Here is a 20,338-nt window from a genome sequence, read left to right as displayed (position 1 = left end):
GCTGTTGCAAATGGCTGTTTTTGTCACTGATGCTTCGTTTTAGACAGTGCAGGGAAGCTCTCTAGCTGTTCTATGAATAACCTGCTTCTGGTAAACCCCTGGTTTACAAAAGGTTTGTAAGGGTTCACTCTGCAGAGCTTGCTCAGGTCAAAGGTGTGGAGAATCAATAAAGGAATACTAATGGTGAATGAGCTGTGTCAGCTCTCTGCAGAGAGCTGGGTGCTGCTGGCCTGCCTGCAGTCTCACTAAGCTGCTGTGCATACCCCTTCAAGCTAACCTTGTTAAGCTCTGTTTTCTGCCCTTTCCAATTCGGTTAGGAGGAACCTTTGGATGAAAGCTCAGTGAAAAAGATGATTCTCACCTTTGAGAAGAGGTCTTACAAAAACCAGGAGCTGCGGATCAAGTTTCCTGACAATCCAGAGAAGTAAGATTGTTTTTGGCCCCTCAGCACTACCACTGTTGTCATTGCTTTTGTTTCAGCCCTAGATTGACTTGTTGGTGACATAGATGTTTTCACTTACATGAGACTTATGAAATAACAGTTATGCCATTTAGTTCTTATAAACTGCATTTAAACTAACTTTGCTAATTAAAAATGAGATTATTGAGGCTTCTGGTGTAGATCCATATATGGCTGGAAAAAAAAAAGATTTTCAACTGTGACATGAAAAAAATAATTTGCAACCAAGGGAAATGTTCTGATTTATTAAATTCTTGCTGTTGTTCGTATGAAGGACTGTGAAATTAAAAGTGTAGTTTGTTGTTTTTATTTTGGGAGCACAAAAACAAAATGAGGTTTTGTAATCTTCCTTTTAGGTATCTGAAGAAGCTTTGTTTTCAAAGGTGTAAGCTTTTCATTCCATGTGACCACAGGGAATCAGTGCTGGGGCCTCATGTAGATGGGCTGACTGAGGCTTAGGTGGGATCTGATGACAGGTTGTTGCTCTCTTTTTGGAGAAGGGCTGTGTCTGTAGAGCACAAATAATGTGCTTTTCTTGTGTTGCCTCAGGTTCATGGAATCCGAACTGGATTTAAATGACATCATTCAGGAGATGCATGTGATTGCAACGATGCCAGACCTGTACCACCTGCTGGTGGAACTGAACGCCGTGCAGTCTCTCCTTGGGTTGCTGGGACACGACAACACAGATATCCTCCAGTGGTTAAGGCAGCTCTCCTGTGAGAGGCTTTCTGCACCTCCGTAATCTCTGATAGCCTGCTTTCACAGGCTGCTACTGTGTGTTTTTCTCTTCTTTCCCACTGCACTGAATTTATGCCTTTTTTTATTTTTCAAGTGCCTGCTTCTTTGTTCGAGTAATACTGATTCTGATTTCTTTTTTGGGTGTTTTTGTTCTCCTTTCTTGTTTTATTAATCTTTCATCTAAGTTTGAGTGGCTGTAGAAGTATGAACAGATGAATGACATTGCTGAAACCAACACAGCAAAAACTGAAGTATGGGCTTAACTGCATGTAACCTTGAACTGTGTGCAGACTTTGTCTGGAACAATTCCTATAAAAATGAAACTAATTTACCCTTTTTTTATAGAGGGCTGAGCTCATGCTTTCAGCTCTTTGCCATGGAGTAGCTCACTGCAGTGCTACACCCTAATTTATAAATATGAAAAATTCTCAGAATTTCCTCTCTGTGCTGTTGAAGTTTTAGTAGGCTGGTATAAAAACTGTTGTGTTCTGAATATCCTTGTGCCTTCATGCTTAGCCTTCAGCTGATAAATAGAACTGTGCTTTGTCTACCATTGTGCAGCCTTTAAAATAGGGCTCAATCTGCATTGCTTGTAAAATAGTCTATGGTAGTACAAACTGAAATGCTGTGACATGATTTAAGAGATCTTCTGTTGACAAACGTTAGTGAATGGAAGGACCACAGTAGGAAGCAGGAGTAGGAAGGGCACTGGACTTTGACTTGGGACCACAGGAGGTTTCTGTCTTTTCTTTTTGTTGTTTGTGGCCTTGGGGAAGTCATTAATTCTTGACTTTTCTTTATCTGTAAAGAAGTAGACAGTACTCATCAGTCTTTCTGAGGTGCTCTGAAATACTCAATTTTAAAAGGACTGTTAAGAAGTAAATATCGTGCTCTGATGTAGAGATGTTGGTTTTCTCTTTTCTAGCACTTTTCCTTGTAGTACTACGTATTAAAGAAGTCATAATTCATTCCTTCTAAGTGGGTGCAGTGATCAGAATGTAGAAACAGAACATCAATATTTTTTTGCATATCCATTAGAGAACATTGTTTCCATTAGTAAGCACTGTTGGGTTTTTAAATTATTTTCCACGTTTGGCTGTTTTGTCTTGTACCTGGCTTAACCTTGACCTGGTTGAATACTGGTCCCTGCCAAGCAGCACCCACCACTGCTTTCCTTATCTGCAATCTGTAATGTAATATCTGCAATCTCTCAACTAAACAGTTGTTAACAATTTACTGTTGTACAGTAGGGAATGCCTTCCATGCATAACCAGTTCCATGGTCACCATCGTTTAATTACTTTTGTATTTTTTTTTACCAGACACTGTGGTCATCTCGTGTGCCATGTGTATGGTGTTAACAGGCTATCCTAAATTTCTCGTTCACATTGTAGTGATTGTGGCTGGGATAGCTGGGCTAGTTCATAGGCAGTGCACAGGAGTACAGCTTCTTTTGTCCCCTCAGCCATGAAAAGCTGTCCTAGAGTCACAGCTGCAGGTGAGGACTTGTCAGTTTTGCCACTGACTTTTTTAAATCAGTTTGCAAGTTGCCTGTCAGTTAAGGTAGGGGTAGAAATTTGCCCTGTGGATGGCAATTTTAGGAAGAGGAAGAGAGATTGGTGAGCTTCATGAGGTTCCTAATGGCCCATTCTTCTATCTTTTGTTGCTTAGAAATTGATTCCTTGTAGCATAAACGCAAGGCAGGTTATTTCACTCCACCTGCTTATTGAGACATGCTTTAACTTGCTTTCAGAACTTGTACTCTGGCACCTTTGAGCACGCTTTTGTGTAAGTGCAGGTGACTGCCTGCCCAGTAAGTTGCTGCCACCAGTCTTTTTGCTTCCTGATGGCAACTGCAACTGGAAGTGGCATCAATCCGTCACACACAAGAACATACAGGCAGCTTTGGCTTGGCTAAGGATTGCTGTAGATTATCGTGAGGGCAGTAATTGTGCTGATAAATATCTTTAGCAGTGCCCAACACAGGTTAACGTGGGAGTGGGACAGGCAGCTCTCTTACAACCTTTCCCAGTAAGCCACAGAACATTGCTGTAAAAGATGTTTTAAAATACTTTTCCTGCCTCTGCATCTATGCCTGAGCAAATGCACAAACAGGAGAACTGGGAGGCTGGGTTGTTAGCCTATGAATTTTAAAGAGATTCATCACAAAGTTGTTATATAGGACATGTGGAAAACTGCATACCCTGTTCTACCCTAGTGGGAATCAGGCAAGATTGATCAGAGTGTCTGAGAGAATAGGAAAGTGGCTCTAATGAGGTGGAATACGTCTCCTAGTGCAAGAGAGCTGTGTAGCAGTCAGGGGAGCCGTGTGTTATGCAGTCCAGTGTTAATGAGTGAAAATTGGGCTGGCAGAAGCTCTGCTGCTCCTGAGAGGTACGTGGTTAGAGGAGCATGCTGTCCTAATTGGGCCAGGCAGAAGGGGGTTAGTGCTTCTGCCTCGTCCGTGGCCTTGTTAGGTGTCTGCTGGATCGGGTTAGCTGGGTATCACTGGGAGCATCATACCCTAATCAGGTTACTATAATGCATTTCTTTTGGGTTGCATTCGATCTTGGCAGTGCAAGGTGGTGCCCACTCAAGCCAACTATAGAAATTTTGACTTCAAAATATGTGTTTAAAAAAAAAGCCAGTATTATCAAGCAACAGGAAAATATCCTGACACAGAAAGCCCACAATGACCTTCCTTCTTATCTTGTTGCTAGTTGTTAGATTCCCTGATTCTGGTGGTCGTAGGTCTGGTGTTCCTGTGCCCCATTTGTGCAATGAGTTACCCATTCTCTGTCATGTCATGAGCTCACTGGCCTAAAAGCAATGTTTGTTGGGGTTTTTTTGTTTGTTTGTTTTTTAATATTGAATGTGTTTGGTGCTGTGTTGATTGTCCTTAACATCTAGCACATGTTTCCATAGCTGTGGTAGACTTGCTCCAAGAGCTGACTGATATAGATACTCTCCATGAGAGTGAAGAAGGAGCTGAAGTCCTCATAGACGCTCTAGTAAGTAGTAAACTCCACATTACTTTAATGGCTGAACAGTGAATCCCCTGGACTGCTGTGCTTTCCATGGCTGTGCATACACAGTGCCAGCACCACGATGAAGGTAGCTGGCTCAGGTGTATGTGTAAGCCTAGCTGTAGTTGAACTGAAACATGTCGTAATAGTGAGGTTATGGTTTTTTTTCTTAATAAGAAATAAAAGCTTTGAAGTTCTCCTGTAACAGAGCTAATGCATTTTAAGGGTGGCAGAGAGTTTATGTTTAATGGTCCTTGTGCTGTAGGGATTAATTGTCCCCAGAAAATGACCTACATGCAGTAGAAGGTGCATTGCTCAGTGTCAGACCATCTGAGTGCCTTGTCTTGTGCTGGTGGACTTTGCTGAATCTTGGTGTTTGTGCTGGTTGCCTCCTGTCCCCTGGCAGGGGGAGGGGGATGCCAAGCTGAGAGAAGCAGTACCCAGGAAAAATTGAGATTTCTGTGTCTGTTCTACCTTCAGGCAGCTGTTGGTGAACTGCTGCATTTGTTAAACATTGTGACTCTGTTTTGTTCTGTGACTGTTAGGTTGAAATTGAAGGACAGGAAATTATTGGTTTTCTTTTGATCGTTTTGCTTGGTGACTGTTTTCTCCTACAGTCCTTCTTGTCCAGTTGCTGCTACCTCCAAAGGTTAATGACATTGGCCTGGAGCTGGGTTCCTCCAGCTGGCTCTGGGCTGTCATTAATTATTGTGCCTTTGTGGAAGGGTTTCTCAGTGAATGAAATGGAAGAGAGGAGCTGGTAGAGAAGGTGTTTTCTGTAAAACGTGTGGGGAGAGAGTAAATCAAGCAAAGTCCTTTCTCTGTGTGCCTTGTCACCAGCCCACTGGTAATGGCCAAGTTTTACATGTTTTATTGTTCATCCTGAAAGAACCTGGTCGTGCGTGTCTTGGGAGAAATGTTTAGGTATCTGCTTTGTAGATTACTTTAAAAAAAGAAATAAATAGTTCTGATGTTTTAGGGTAGTTTGTATTTTTTCCATAGTTTCGCTGAACGCAAAACCAATTAAGCATTTTGAATCACAGATGTTACTTTGTCTAACTTTTCCAAGCTCACATCCACAGTGGGATGTTAGCCAAAGTCAATCTGGCCTCTGTCCAATTGCAGCTGTAAGTGCAGACTGCTTGTGGTGAGGGGCTGCAACCCCAGCTGCAGGTGTGGGTTCCTGCTCCTGCTCTGCTGTCAGGGTTTCGTTAACTCACTGAAGTCAGCTTGGTGCGTTCATCTTCACAGGATTTAAATGTCAGGCTTCAGCTGGTGATCATTCATCTTTCAGATTTGAATCTGTGTGTGTGAGCATTGTTCCCTCAGCTTTTTATGCCTAGTAAGGTGGAGGATGTAACAAAGTGCAGGCAGACCAGCTGTAAGCTGCTGAAGGTGGGACTGCTCACAGAGCTGGCAGCTAGATCGTGCTGGTTTATGGTGCCTTAAGAATACTGTGGGATTATAAATCAATTAGGACCGATGCAGGAAATAAGACCGACAAGGTACATGCTTTCCCTCCAGATGTTTCTGTGCTTAATCTGAAACGTAAAACCTGTTTAATTAATAAGGACAAACATAGCATCAGATTTACTTGGTGAATCCTTTCGCTACCTTTGAGATTTTAGAGCATGATCGTTAATGTCTCCTGATCAGAATCATGTCTGGAAGGGCGTTTCAGCACGGCTCGTTGATATCTATTTATTTATTGTCTATTAGGCCCTCCTTCGTCCTCTTTTTTCAGTTTGCTCTCATGTTTTTCATCTTGCCCATGACCACGGTGCTGTAGGTGGAGGGCCAGGTCGTGGCCTTGTTGGTGCAGAATTTAGAGCGCCTGGATGAAAGCGTGAAAGAGGAAGCTGATGGTGTCCACAACACGCTTGGTAAGTGGCTGTTGCACAGCTCCTCGCTTCTTTGTGTGTTGTATACAAAGGGAGGGTGGGTTGTCCCTCCCTTTCCTTTCCTTCTCACATGCTTTGCCCTTGAGCTGCCAACACTGAGGTGGAGAACCTGCGGTGAATTTCTTTCAAGCACAGTTGTAAATTGCAGTAAAGTATAATCTTTTCAGCTAACATTTGTTGCGTGTGTATGGGTGGGATGCCTTTCCCAAAGCTGTTATGTTAGCATGCTGATACACAGATGGATTTCTGTGCCTTTTGCTGACCTTGTATTTCCTATGTACTCGTACATGAGCTCTGCATACCCAGTTGAGAGCTCTAGATGTCTTAGCAATATATTTAACTTTCAGATAATAAAACATTTGTAATTCATACAAGTACATCCTTGCCCCTCTGTTCACCAACCTTTGCACAGCGCTCTTTTGCAGTATGTTTCTGTTATTAGCACACTATCATCCACACCTTCCAGTCATTCAGAACTGTATTCTTTTTGATTCCTTGCCATTGCTGGGGACTAGAAGAATGAGTTAGGGACTGAAAGCAAGAGACTTGTACTTGTGTTCCTGCACAGCAGCAAAATCTTGTTGAAATAGATCTGTGCAATGAGAACTGTTCCTTTAGTAGAGGGAAGGTATCTCAGGCATCTTCCAGCAGGAGCTGGTGTCACATTGCGTGAAGGTGGACTGTGTTGGCAGTGTAAAAACTGGAACAGTGCCTGAACTTAAGTCTAACTCTAAAAAGGTGATATTTTGAAAATACGCTATTTTGACAAGAGCAGGAAGGAGCTGCCAAAGCTGTGTTGATATAGGTCTGAGCTGATACATGGGTAGGGGGCAAAAATGGATGTTTTTTGTCCCTTTCTTCTTAGCAATCGTTGAGAACATGGCAGAGTTCCGACCAGAGATGTGCACAGAAGCTGCACAGCAGGGCCTCATGCAGTGGCTGCTCAAGAGGCTGAAGGTGAGCTTATTTTCTTGTTGTCACTTGGGAGATGCACAATGAAAACTGACAAGCCACTGGACCGGGAGCTGATGTGTTGGAGAAGGTGTTGGGCATAATATTAGAAGCCTGGGATGTTATTGGCTCTTTCAGTTTATGTAGGGTATCTTTGTGACAAGTTCTAACATTTCTGAATATGGTGAATTCAAAACTCTCCTCCAACTGTTAAGTAGGTTGCATATGATTTCACATTTACTGTTGATGTTTTTAGTATCCTATGGCAGCGAGGTACACAGCTGAACTCTTGTGAAAAGGGACCCAAACATTCCATGGAAAAAATTAGGAAAGGAATCAACAGTTTAACTCTCTTACAGAGCTTGTGCAAGAAAGTCAGATTCTGAGCTTTCTCCTAACTGTTAGCAAGGCATTATTACCTCTACATTTAAATGTCTGTACAGCTAACATGCCCTCTGAATCACAGAAATACAGCTTTATGGTCATGCGTATGCTCTCTGTGCCCCTCGTGTACTTGTTAGCAGGAGTAACTCATAATTTCTCACTACAGGTAGTAACATAATTGTATTCCTTCTGCTTAAGTACAAAAGGCACAGTTAATTTTATTCCAGGCAGGTATGTACTGCGTGCAGGTCTGCTGCCTGCCTTATAATTACTCTTGCAGCTGAAAGACTTCGAAACTTGGGAAAGCAAAATAATCACAATTTGGATTCCCCTGCTTGTTGCAAGCAGAACATGAATGTTAAAGGCTTGCAAAACTCGGTGCTGAATGCATGCGTTCCCTTCACCCTGGCATGTGTTAACTCCCTCTGGGCTCAGGGAAGTGTGATCAGGCAGTGTTTTTTCTTGCTTACAAGCTGTCGTTGTGGGGAGATGCATGCTAATAAAACCCTTGCCCGGGAGCCTTCACTACTGGCAGTGCTTGGTCCTGAATCTCACGCCCTGACAGATGTGTTTAGGATTAAACTGGTATCTCAGCATCTGGGTACAGCACTGTGCTGCTGAAGACTGTCTTGGGGTGATTTTTAAAACCAAGGCTTTGTCTGTGAGTTGATAAGGACATCTGGCACACGGCGCAGGGTGCGAATTTCTGTTTGCTGACAACATTTCAAGTCGCATAATTGCATTCTGATGGTCAGAATTGCCACGGAAAGCTCAGATGGAGAGCATAATAGCTTGCTTCTCCAAACGTGAGCAGGGCTTGATGGCGTTTTGTGCAGCCTTGAAAGAGCAGGACCTTATTTCCTAATGCTTGTTGTAGGACAGCAGTTGGTGCATGCTGTGTTGGGAGCTGCAGTGCCCCCCTGGTGCCAGCGCCTGCTTGGAAGGGCCGCGTGGTTGCTATAAACACCATCAGCTGTGGCATGATTAGGGATTGTTCCTAATGAAAAGCTTTATTTAAAGTCAATACTTGTGACACTTGGGATCCTCCTGCTTTTCATGTTTCCTGTTGCAGGCACTTGGATTGTGCCCTTTCTTTTGGTCTCAGGCTGAGATAATTGCCCCTGGTAGCCCTGTGCAGCCAGGGTTGCTCAATTGAGCTGCAGGTAGTTGTGTTCTAGAGGGAGAAATTGTGGGTGACAAATGCTGTGTGTAAACCTTGCACTTACTGCTTTGTCTTTTTTTTTTTTTTTCTGGAGCAGTGAATCTGAATGCCTAGTTACTGATAATTTTTAAGAGTTTTTTAAATTCTTTTCTTTAATTTTATAGTAAGAGCAAACCAGTTCACATTATTCTCTGATTGGCTGAGGTTTAGTCTTTCTACAGATGAAGTATCTTGGGCACCATTTGAGAGCACTGGCTCCCATTCAGAGATCACTGCAGGGATTTATACTTGTTTTTTTTTTTTTTTCTTCCAGGAGGAACAATAATCACTACTTTTTAATTTGCTTTTCTAAAAAATGTATTTGGGTATGGAGGGAATGTATGAGATGGACAGTATGTGGCTGCACAGGCTAAACCTAACTGACATTTGGTTTACATACCCAACTCTGACAGCTCCTGTTTAACGTTTCTGTGATGTGTTTTCTTGGTGGCAGGTGTGGACTTTCAGAACAGGGAGAAGCCATACATACACATACATCACATGAAGCCATGGGACCCTTATCACAGCAGGGAGCTCTGTGTTACCCACAACTGGAGAGTGTTCTGAGGCTTTTTTTGAGCTTCAGTGAAACGCAGAGCAGTCCCTGATGAGTCTTTTGTTCCTTCTTCCTCCAACAGGCTAAGATGCCTTTCGATGCCAACAAGCTGTACTGCAGTGAGGTGCTGGCTATTTTACTCCAGAATAATGATGGTGAGAGCTGCCTCTGGTGCTGATGTGCTGTTAGGCTGGGCCCTGGGCTGGTTTCAGATCACGTCAGCACCCTTTTGCCTTTGGCTTCCCTTTGCTTGGGCTATCGCTCCCATGTGTGCTCTTGTGTGCGCATGCGCCTGCTATTTCTCTGCAGCTTTTGTGCTCTGTCAAGCCATATCGATTTTGTTTGCTGATGTATCAGTGTTAGATGGCAGTAAAATCTGACAGTTAGCTTCATTTTTCTCTGTTTTCTCCCTTCCCCCACTCCTGCCTAGACAACAGAGAATTGCTCGGGGAGCTGGATGGGATCGATGTGCTGCTTCAGCAGTTATCTGTGAGTAATCCTCCCTGCCACCAGGAGCCCCGCAGGCTGGGGGTGGGCAGGTGGGACAGAGCCAGGGTGCAGCACTGTCCCAGCAGTCTGTGGGTACCGAAATGGGAGAGCACTTTATCTGAGTGGTGGCATAATTCCTGGGTTACAGTTTGTCCATCTTGAGCACTCCAAGTGCTGTGCTGCCTTGCTTCTAGCACTGAGCTAGCTGGAGTTAACGTGTTCTTAGTTTGCTTACATTTCTTAATCAGGCAGTAGCCCTGTTGATAGGGCAGGGTGGTGCAGAGCAGATCCTTCAGGTATGCATTAGCCTAGGAGTCCTCTTGTAACAAGCTTATCTGCATAGTTTTGTGAATTATGTTCTCAGTGAGTTTGCATTTCTCTTCAGAGGCCATGCATCATCTTTCAAGTCATGCATTAGGCTGTTGCTCATTTGTGGGTATACAGTCAGGACAGCAAAAAGGGCAGCAGAGCTGCACGAGAGTGCATCGGTCAGGTGTGTGATTGCTGTTTGGATGACTGCAGGCTCATGCATATCAGATGCTTAGAACTTGTGATGCAGAACGTTTGCACACACTGCAACAGTGCGGGTCAAACCCCTCCACTGTGGGGAAATCGTTTTCTTTGTCGTGCAGGTGTTTAAACGTCACAACCCCAGTACAGCAGAAGAACAGGAAATGATGGAGAACCTGTTTGACTCTCTTTGTTCCTGCCTGATGCTCAGTTCCAACCGGGATCGGTTCCTCAAAGGCGAGGGTCTCCAGCTGATGAACCTGATGCTTAGGTACCACATCACTTTGTGATGTTTTTGCCTGCTTTTGACCCACCAGCACGTGTTCTGGCTAGATACTTGTATTTTTCTGTTTATGCAATTTGTGTTCTAGTATGCTTGACTTCTTCCAGCATGTTACTTGTGCCTTCTCAGGCATGCTAACTCCATTTTTTAAATTTTCATAAGAAATGGGTTTACTATAATAGCTGCTGGAAAGTAGCACCACTACAGGACTGTGAGAGACACCCGGATGAGAGAATGTTATAGATTAGGGCACTAATCCTGTCGAGATTCAGAAGAACCTTATAAGGGTCTTATAAGGGTAAGAGAGAACCTTTGGATGTCTGTAGGAGGTATGTTTTTTCCTTTTGTTCCCTAGTTCAGGTTTTGCTGTGTTGTATGTCATCTAAGCTGAGCTGTTCTTGTGGATGTTGATACAAAAAACACTTTTGTGAAATAGGCATAAAAATTCTTTTCTTCTTGTAATGTGTTTTGTCACACCTTGAGTCTCCAGAGTTCTCTGCTGCATCAACTTCTGCCTTCCTAGCCTGGAATTGTGTCTTGTGAGATGAGACTTCTCAGGACTGGGCACAGCAGGGCTCTGTCTCGCTTTCCTTGGTGTGCTGAGCTGCATACAGCAGCTGGTTAGCAAACACCAACGAGGAATGATGTATTCCTGCAGCGCATGGCTGGGTAATGTGCAGCAGCAGGGAACTGAATAAATAACCAAATGTGGATTATTCAAATAGGAACACTGAGTTTTCTTGAGGCTAATTAAAGAAAAGCTCCAAAACTAGGGATGAGAGGGAAGCCTCCCTCTGCCTCACATACTAAGCTGCTGAGCTAGCCTTGTAGAACTAATTACTTGGAGTTCTGATGCCATGTGGGTGGAACTCAATACTTGGATGTTTGATAGCTTTTCCCCAATTTTTGGTCTCTAATATTTACCATCCTTTGTACTAGGACCCAGCTGGAAAACTGTGACAAGAGGGAAAGTTTCTTCCTGAATACCTTTTTTTCTTTTATTTTTTATTTTTTACCCCCAGTATTTGTGAAGGGGTTAGGAAGACAAAGCCTGATTAACTGCCAGCAGCATCTGTGCTGGAACAGAAAGAACTGAAATTGTGGGAAGTTGGAGCACAGGGCCATGTTGAAGCTGACCTTGCTGTAAGGGCTCCATTCATTGATGTATCTCAAAAGAGGTTAAGTCGTCTCCATGGTGTCAAATGCATAGAGTTTCCAAGGCTTCAGTCTATGTGGGATTGGTAAAGTGGCAGTGGAAGAAGAGGAACCATCCAGTGAATATTTTCTGGAAGTTTTTATCCCTTATTGCTGTCTGGACTATGCTTACCGTTAGATTTTTTTTTCCCCCTCTTTTCTTCCTTTCCCTTCTTTCCTTTCATCTGTCCAGTCAAGATAAATAGAAAAGCTAAGATTGTTCTTACCTGTTTGAGCAGATGCTGTGAGCTGATGGTTCACTGAATCATATTCCCAACTTAGCTTCCTTCTGACCCTCACTTGTCCCACTCCGTAATTTCATCTAGAGTGAGCAGTGCCTAGCAGGACATGGTAATGCTCTTGCTCCTGAATGATCTTTTCAGACAGGATTTGAAAGTGTTAATCTGGTACTTTTGTTGCTGATTCAGACGAAGAACTGATGCTGCAGCTGTTTGGTATGTAGTCGTGGTTTTTCTTACATATTTAGTGTCTGCTGGTTGTGAAGATGGCAGTTGATTCTGTTAATTTCTGTCACTGGCAGTCAGTGTGTGCTGCAGGTGCTCCTGTTCCCTTGGGCAGTGTGGCTGTGGAGCCTTCAGGCTACTTTGTACGTTAGGAGCATGCTTTGATGGCTGTTATCTGGAGAGCTGTCTGAGAGTATCACACTTCTGTACCTTTATATGTTCATGATAAACAACAAAGAATAGAGATGTCATTCAGCTGTGATTCACCACCTTGCCCACAACAGGGCAGAATATTTTTCTCTCCTCCTGAAGGCTGGGGGGAAAGATCTGTTATTTTTTGTATTTCCTCTAAAGACGGTTAATCATTGTACCATGGTCTGTGCAGATGAAAGGACAAAGAGTTGAAAGTTTATTGACAGCGATGCGAGATAGATAAGCTGTGTGAGAATAAAGATATCAGGCTTGAATCTCCATTACTGTCTTAGGGAACACGGGATTCTGTGTCTGCTGTGACCAAATACATCTCACCACGTAGTTCTGCCAGTGGCCGCGTGCACGGCACTGCGGGCAAGTACAGCATCCTTCAGCCAAACATTTAATGTGCTCAGGAGATTCTTCCAGACAGTAATGAAAGCAGCACCACTGCCTGTTATGCTGAGACTTCAAACGTGTGGCCATCAGCTTGATGTGCTGCTGCCTTGTGGGCTCCTGGGCAGGCGGTGGTGGCACCTGAACCCCCTGAACACAGCACTGCGCGACGTGGATGCTGAGGTGTCTGTGAGGGCAGAGCTGTGGCTGCAGGAGGCAAGCAGCTTGGGGTGGTTGTTATGTGATTGCGTCTCTGCAGCCACAGAGGCAGGGTGTTTGATGGAGCCTCATTACCAAAAATAAGAGGGTTTGGCGGGATGGGGGACAGGCAGCAGTGGACAGTTTGTAAATGTCACGTAGAATTAATTTCAGTGCTGTTTCTGAGGTCAGGGAACACTTTTTAGTACACAATCCTCCAGCTTTGCCTTAGTAACCTAGATGCAGTTTGCCTTACAAAGCCGAAAGAGAGAAGAGCAGGCTTTTAGTGTCAGTTCTGTGCACGCTGACATGAGGCTTTTATTGCTTCTGCTGTAAAATTGTGTTAGGGTTTGGAAGGGATGCAGCCTCTGGATTCCCTAGGGGAATGTGTCAAGAAGATTCTCTGTTGCTTAGGGAAAATGCATGGCTCTCTGTTATTATCTGAAGCTCACAGGAAAGTGCATTGCTTGGGCAACGTGACCTCCTGCTCAGAGGCACTTCTGTGACCCTCACAAAAACATTTGCTCTTGTATAGCAAAAATGAGGTGAAAATGGACTGCTCTGTACAGTTCTTCAAAGCTCAACAATAATTATTTCAAGGTATATTTTTCATGATTATTAAAATGCTTTAATGTTTTCTTGCCCTGCTGTTCCTAATGACACTCTGGAAACTCAGACCATCTCTTTTTGAAGTCTTGTGGTTAATTAAACAGAGCCATTTTATACAGAACTTTCCCATGAAATGTAGTATTTTTCATTTGCTGGTATGTTGGTGAGAGATTGTGCTAATACAGAAAGACCAAATAATGTTAGCACCTCTTCTTTTTAGAAATAATAAATTCCCTGAGACATAGAGGTATTAAAGGAGGAAACAGTGGTTGTAAATAAAGCTGTAATTCAGGGTTCTCTATTAGACTGAAGTCACTCTCCGTTTGGTGATACTTGTGTGCTTGTCTCTGAATTAGTGTTCAGCTAAAAGTTACCTCAATAAACCAAGATGAGACTAAGATAAACGACTTGCCCTCCAGCAGAATAAATATTTCAAATAAAATCAACTCTAGACAGTCCAGTCAAGGAACTATTGATCTCTAAAAGCCTGAACTTAAACCCAATGAATATTCCAGAGATCAGCTCAGTGCAACCTTCCTAAATGCTGATCAATATGCAATTACTTCCCCTGAAAACATTTCTTGTATTATCTAGCCTGAGAAGTACTTTATTTTCCCTGTCCTTTCTGTATAGGGAAGGTGGGGGTTTCTTCCTTCCAGCTGACCACCGGGCTGTGCTCATAGGGTGCACTCCTTTATTAAAGTGAATTATTGCCAGCTCTAAATCCTGATCCTTGTGGCGTGACAGTGTTGGTCTGGTGTACCCACCGAGGCTCCCCTGCCTGCTCTATGCTAATGTTTGTGTGGTAGTAAAGAAATAACATCCTCAGTAGTTGAGAAAGAATAAATATATATACATATAAAATATAAAATGAAATAAAAAGAAAATAGAAATAGAAATAATGAAAAGAAATGAAAAGATAATAGCTTGTCGTCAACCGTGGTTCTGAGAAGAGCATTTGTCAGTGTAATGTTTTGGCTCCTTGGAGGAAATCTTGCTCTGAGCTTGTTCTCTGCCTCTCTGTGACTTCCCTTGTCACATTAATTTCCCTTTTCATGCTGTCTCTTTGAAGTAGTGTAGTCCAAAGCTCCTCGTGTCCCTGAAAAGTTTAAGTTTCACCTTTTTTTTTTCCATAGAGAAAAGAAGATTTCCCGCAGCAGTGCCCTGAAGGTGCTGGACCATGCCATGATTGGACCCGAGGGCACAGACAACTGCCACAAATTTGTTGACATTCTTGGCCTGAGGACCATCTTTCCCCTCTTCATGAAATCTCCCAAGAAGATCAAGAAGGTTGGAACCACTGAAAAGGAGCATGAAGGTAGGTGTGTGTGCCAGCCCACCACTGCTCCTGCAGCACCCAGCCCCATGCAGCCTGCCTGTTCACTGCTGCAGTGCTGGATGCTGATGACTCACTTGCCCTGCTTGTTTTGGTATCAGCACTTCCTAGCAATTCTATTTCATGTGCTGTTAATAAGTTATTTTACTCCTGTAGGGTCTGTTGTTTGAAGCTCTTAACTCTTTGATGCAAAACTCTTTTGAAAAGAGTAATGAGGCAACTACAAATGTCACCTCAAAAGCAGTGTTTTCGTGGCTCTGGGCACTGAAGTGTGACTCGATGAACATCAAGCATTGCAGAAATAAACTGCATGCTTTTGAAGTTGCTTTTTTTTTCTATTATTTTTTTTTTTGTTTCCTCTCTCTCCTGGAAAATTCTTTTTTATCAAAAATGTGCTCTGGAATATTACTGCAAGACCCTGTGAATCTAGGGTCAGAGCCGGCCTGCTTCTGGTAACACTGCCATTTCCATTTAGTTAATACTTGACTACTTTTAGGAAGAAGCTGTAAATGCTTCCAGTGATGCCTGAGATGTTGTGCCTGTTCATTATTCCTCTCGGTTCTGTAAGAGATGAGTACTGTCAAGAGCTCAAGAGGTGTGAGTGGGTCGCAGGCTTGCGCAGTGTTCATCCTTAACTGTTGCAGCAATCCATGGGGAAGCAGGTGGGAAACAGCAACAGAAAGAGAGCTCTGAACCCAGGCACCATGTCAGTGCAGTTGGAACCAGATACTCAACGTCCTTAGGAGGAAAGGCACGAGGAAATGCCTCCTGCTGCCCTGTGACATGGAGCTTGTTGCTTGGGAGAGCTGCAGAGCTGGGACAGGTTGGTTAGGCTGCAGTGGGCTGTTCCTTCCTCGCAGGCAGGGTGGTGAGGAGAAGTGACAGATGTAGTTAAGTGGCTGTTTTCTTCCTGAAAAATGTGCCAGTGGTGAGCTGGTAACAGTACATTTGCTCTGGAGCACGAGCATCAGAAAGTTGCTAGCATTACATTAACAAGGGTAATGTCTTGGCAGAGCAGCTCCTGGAAGGCGGTGCTGTGGAGATGGTTCTGTGGTTGCATTTAAGTGATGGAGGCTGGGGCTGCTTTGCAATCTTCATCTGTTGTATTAAAATGCACTTATTTAATTCTTCTTACCCAGAGAAGGCTCAAACTAGAATATGGGCTGTTGAGTAGCAAGATCTGCATCTGTGGCCCACGTCGCTGACTTAATTTTTCATTTCACTTCATCTGCAGATGACAGCATTGGCTGCTGTGAGCATCAGGTGGCAGCCTGGGGAGCCCTAAAGGGATGGAATAGTTCCCTGAAGGGAGCTATTTCTGTGAAAGGAAAAAGCAAATGTGCCTTTGGGAAAATGGGGTTATCTGTGCAAATGTGTCCCTTCACTAATAATCAGAAGAAATGGTGAATGCTAATATATTGAATCTCAGAATGAGTTTTATTAAAATAAACTCTCAGATGCTCTGGTACCAAGTCCAGTGTTCTTTGTTTTGCATCACTGGGCAGGTTAATTACTGACAATGGCAGTTAATGGAGATGTTTCACAGGGCTCTCCTGGAGCCTGTTGCAGGCATTGCCCTGGTGTTTGCAAAGCAGCTCAGGGTCAGGACAGGGCTCCCCCATCCACCTGGATGCAGTTCCCAGCAGCCCCATATGCATAGGCTCTGGGTGATTCTTAGGGTGAGACTTGAGTTAATTGCAGATTTTGGAATGCAGGCGATGGGATGTTGAATGCTGTGTTAAAACTGCTCACAGAGCTGAGGGTTGGCATATCTCAGCTGTCCAGAAAGGCAGAAGGATTTGGGGCTCTGGACTTCCTGAGCCAATCGTCGGTTCCAAGTGCTGGATTCCAACTTGAAATTCTTGAGCAGACTCAGTGAGCTAAAAATAGAGAACACCAATTCCTTCTGAATTAGAGAGGCTGTGGCGAAGCAATCAGAGCTTGTTTGATGGGCTGCATGTTCTGCTCTTTCTCTATACAGTTATTGCAGCCTAGTTTTGCTCACTTGGAGAGTCTAATGAACTATAAAAGGATGTTTGTTCAATTCGTCTTAATTTAAATGCCTTCTCTTGACTCGATGTCAGTTCTACTTAGGAATACTTAATTTGATAACCTGAGAAATTAGTTCAGCTGATTTCCAAATGAGAATTCCTATCAGTGTGGGTTTTTTTTGCCTGTTCACCCTCCAGCAGAAGGGAAGCCTCCCTTGGAGCCAGTCAGCTGTATGTAACCCTTAACAACAGCAGCAGAACCTGTTCCTTGGTCACTATGCTCTTACACTTCTGCAACACACATTAAAAGCTGGCAAAGCCCTTGGAATGAATGCCTGCGTAGATGAGTTCCCTGGGCATGGAGAACTGAAAGGGCAGTGACAGAACAGCGACCTGATAGCGAGTGTCTTTGGTGAAAGACCTTCTGTCAGAAGGCAGGAGGCATTTTTGTTTTGTGGTCTTCTAAAATGAACACCTAGGTTGGGCATCAGTCCACTTAAACAGTACTTTATTGTGCCAGTTTGTTACTTTTGCCCTTGTCAGGCCTTCAAAACAGGCCAGGAGTCTGCTATTTGAACGAGCCATGATGCTAAGTGCAGAGTTGTATGTACATCAATTATGTACATCAATTAAAGTTAATGTTCTTTGTTACAAGAAATCACAAAAATGAACTTTCTCAATCATTGGAATTTTGTCCTACACAGAGCACTGCAGTATGATCACAGCTTGCTGGGCTCTGCGGTTGGGGTTGGACCTTTCCAGGCCCCACTTATCTATCAGTAATGCCACTATTTCATTCCGTTGTCAGTATTTTCAAATAATATTTTTCTTTGCAAAATGTTTTGAGATACTTAGGGGACTTCTTAAAAATGTGAGTGTTTAGGGCATGTGAGAACAGGTAACCCTACAGGATGCTTCAACACTTGAGCAGCACGTCCTGGCTCTGCAGTAATGCTGTAAGGAATTGGAGCACCAGTGGGGTGTGGGACTGGGCACTGCTGCAGCTTCATGGCAGCACTGTGCAGCCTCTGTCTGTGTGTTGTGTGCAGCTGGTGGCTGTGCTGGAGTTCGGGATCACCCTTGCCACTGCCATGGTCCTGGACTGGGTGCACTGAGCCAACTGTGCCAGAGCTCTGAAACTGACAGTAGCAAATATAAACTGAGCAAGACCTCAGAGGTATGTAGGTGGTGCTTTTTGTATCCTGCTCTTTTTTTGCCAGCCTGGGCACTTGCATGGAGTACACATTCTGCACCAGTGCAAGTCACTTTTTCCAAGGTAGCTGAGGAAAGGCAGAGTTGGTGCAGCAGGAGCAGTGCAGCAGGGCTGGGGAGGCCTTCCTGGCTCAGTTGTGGATGGCAGCTGCCCACACACCCCATGAACACAGCTCGCTGTGCTGGAAAGGAAACCCAGCTCATCGAGGCTACATGTGGGAGTGGTAGTAGTAAATTTGATGGCATGTTACAGAGAAAATAAATCCCTACTTCTGATCTCGGCACGCGATTTTCATTTTGTTTCTCTAGAACATGTCTGCTCCATCCTGGCCTCCCTCCTGCGAAACCTGAGAGGGCAGCAGAGGACAAGGCTGCTGAATAAATTTACAGAGAATGACAGTGAGAAGGTGAGTGAGTGTGCTGCTATGTGCCTGCAGCCCGCGGGCAGCAGGGCTGGGAGGGTGCCTGGTAAGGCCAGGTTACTAAAAAGTTACTAAAAAGCAGTCCCTGCTCCTGCCTGTGGGGACGTGTATGCTCTCGTGCCATTGTTCTCCTGTTCGTGTTGCTGTCTGCAAACTGGAGATCTGGTAGTGCCTCTGGTGCTTGGCCTCCTGCATCAGATGCGTTGTTGTTACCTGTTGCACATGGTAGTAGGGGTTTCCAGTGCTGTGCTGTGCCTCTCTGCTGAGGGCTGAGCCTATAACACGCTGTGCTCACTCTGACAGGACGAGGGGAGCAGGGAAAGGTGCCTGTTTTTTTTCTGGTAAAGCTCTTCTGCAGAAATTGCAGGAGTTGCATTAGTACACACTCAGCATTCCCCAGTCCTCTTCTAAAACGCATTGCTTTGGTGGTGTTTAGTCTGGGAAATTCTTTCCAAAATATTTACATGACAGTGGATGGATCAAACAGCTACGGAACAGAAACAGCAGCTTTTGCAAACCAGTAATTCTCAGAGGATTTGTAAATTCTACCACTGGGGAAATACTAGTTCTTCTGTATTCCTCATCAGTATGTTTTAAAAGTGTTTTTTCGTAACTGATTCTACCAATGCAGAAAATTTCCCATCACTGGGAAGAGTTTCAGTTGCCTGATACAGAGAGCAGGAGAACCGAAGTGTCTCATGCATTTAACAGAAGCTTGACAATTACATTCATTATAGACAGAAAAGTTGATTTAAGAAAGCAGGAGAGCTGGAGAAGCAGAACACAGGAGAGAGAGGGGGAGAGAGAGAGAGAGCCAGGAACACGTCTATTTACTTCCTTTTAGCTGCAGCTGATGAGGCTGAATTGTGATATGGGATTGCACTCAGATGCTCTCAGACTCAGCATGCTCATCTGTCCAGCACTTGTACCAACCTTCCAGTGCATTCTTTCCTGTGAGTGACAGTATTACCTGTTATTCTGCAAAGACTGCAGCTGGGAGGAGAACAGCATAGCATTAAGGATAAGATGATTGCATTGTTCTTTTTCTCTTGCTTAGGTCTCTCTCTTCTGACCTTACAGGTTGATAGGCTGATGGAACTGTATTTTAAGTACCTGGATGCCATGCAGGCAGCTGATAAGAAGATTGATGGAGAGAAACATGTATGTATTGCATAAGTTGTGCTTCCACGTGTCTTTGCTCATGCACAGGCATGGCACTCCACTGCCAATCTGCCAGCTGCCCTCCCAAGCTCATCCCTGTGCCATTACCCCTCAGTTCTTGTTGCCCCCTCTCCAGCTTCTGATTCCCTCAGATGAGATGAGCTGGGAGCTCATTCACAGCAGAGTTTCTGGTCGATTTTTAGTGTGAACTTTACTAGGAGGGCTCAAGTCTGTGCTTTGGTGTGCCTTCACTTTTACTTGGCTGAAATGCTGCTTGTTTTGGCAGATGGAGAGTAAGTGAAATGCAGGGAGACAATTATATGGTAATGTGCGAGGATTCCTACCCCGGTCTGTAGAGTTCTGATTGCCTGCAAGGGAACCTCTAGTTTGATTAGCTAGATGAGGCCAGCGCCAAAGTCTGGTGCACTCTGAGCACACCAGCAGTGAATCGTTTTGAATGACACGAGCTTGGGTACCGCACAGTACTTTCTTGGAACTGAGTCTGGAACAGACCTTGTGAAAGAGAGCGAGCTGTCGGAGTCAGGAAGCAGCTTGCAGAGCTGTTAGCGAGCTTGGCACGCTTCCCACAAGATTATCTGTATCAGCACAGAGGAGGGCATGAGATTGATCAGTGCTGACAGAGATAATCACCACAGCACCGT

At 44.2% G+C, this 20,338-nt stretch overlaps 1 protein-coding gene across 1 annotated transcript in view; it reads left to right on the top strand.

Annotated features, from left to right (window-relative positions):
• The window catches only part of CTNNBL1 (catenin beta like 1), a 38,662-nt gene that overhangs the window by 7,760 nt on the left and 10,564 nt on the right, over positions 1-20,338 (top strand). Inside the window, exons 3-13 of the mRNA XM_065754151.1 lie at positions 318-424; positions 1,010-1,149; positions 4,114-4,211; positions 6,016-6,109; positions 6,993-7,084; positions 9,302-9,374; positions 9,650-9,708; positions 10,341-10,489; positions 14,691-14,872; positions 18,403-18,500; positions 19,596-19,676. Of these exons, the coding sequence (XP_065610223.1) occupies positions 318-424; positions 1,010-1,149; positions 4,114-4,211; positions 6,016-6,109; positions 6,993-7,084; positions 9,302-9,374; positions 9,650-9,708; positions 10,341-10,489; positions 14,691-14,872; positions 18,403-18,500; positions 19,596-19,676 (1,173 nt within the window). The remainder of the gene's footprint in view (positions 1-317; positions 425-1,009; positions 1,150-4,113; positions 4,212-6,015; positions 6,110-6,992; positions 7,085-9,301; positions 9,375-9,649; positions 9,709-10,340; positions 10,490-14,690; positions 14,873-18,402; positions 18,501-19,595; positions 19,677-20,338) is intronic.

This window comes from Cyrtonyx montezumae, unplaced genomic scaffold, assembly GCF_038088225.1.
Source record: "Cyrtonyx montezumae isolate F1298 unplaced genomic scaffold, pur_monq_1.0 scaffold_9, whole genome shotgun sequence".
NCBI classification, from domain to species: domain Eukaryota; kingdom Metazoa; phylum Chordata; class Aves; order Galliformes; family Odontophoridae; genus Cyrtonyx; species Cyrtonyx montezumae.
The sequence above is the reverse complement of the archived record's forward strand: the minus strand, read 5'-3'. Positions and strand labels throughout refer to the sequence as shown.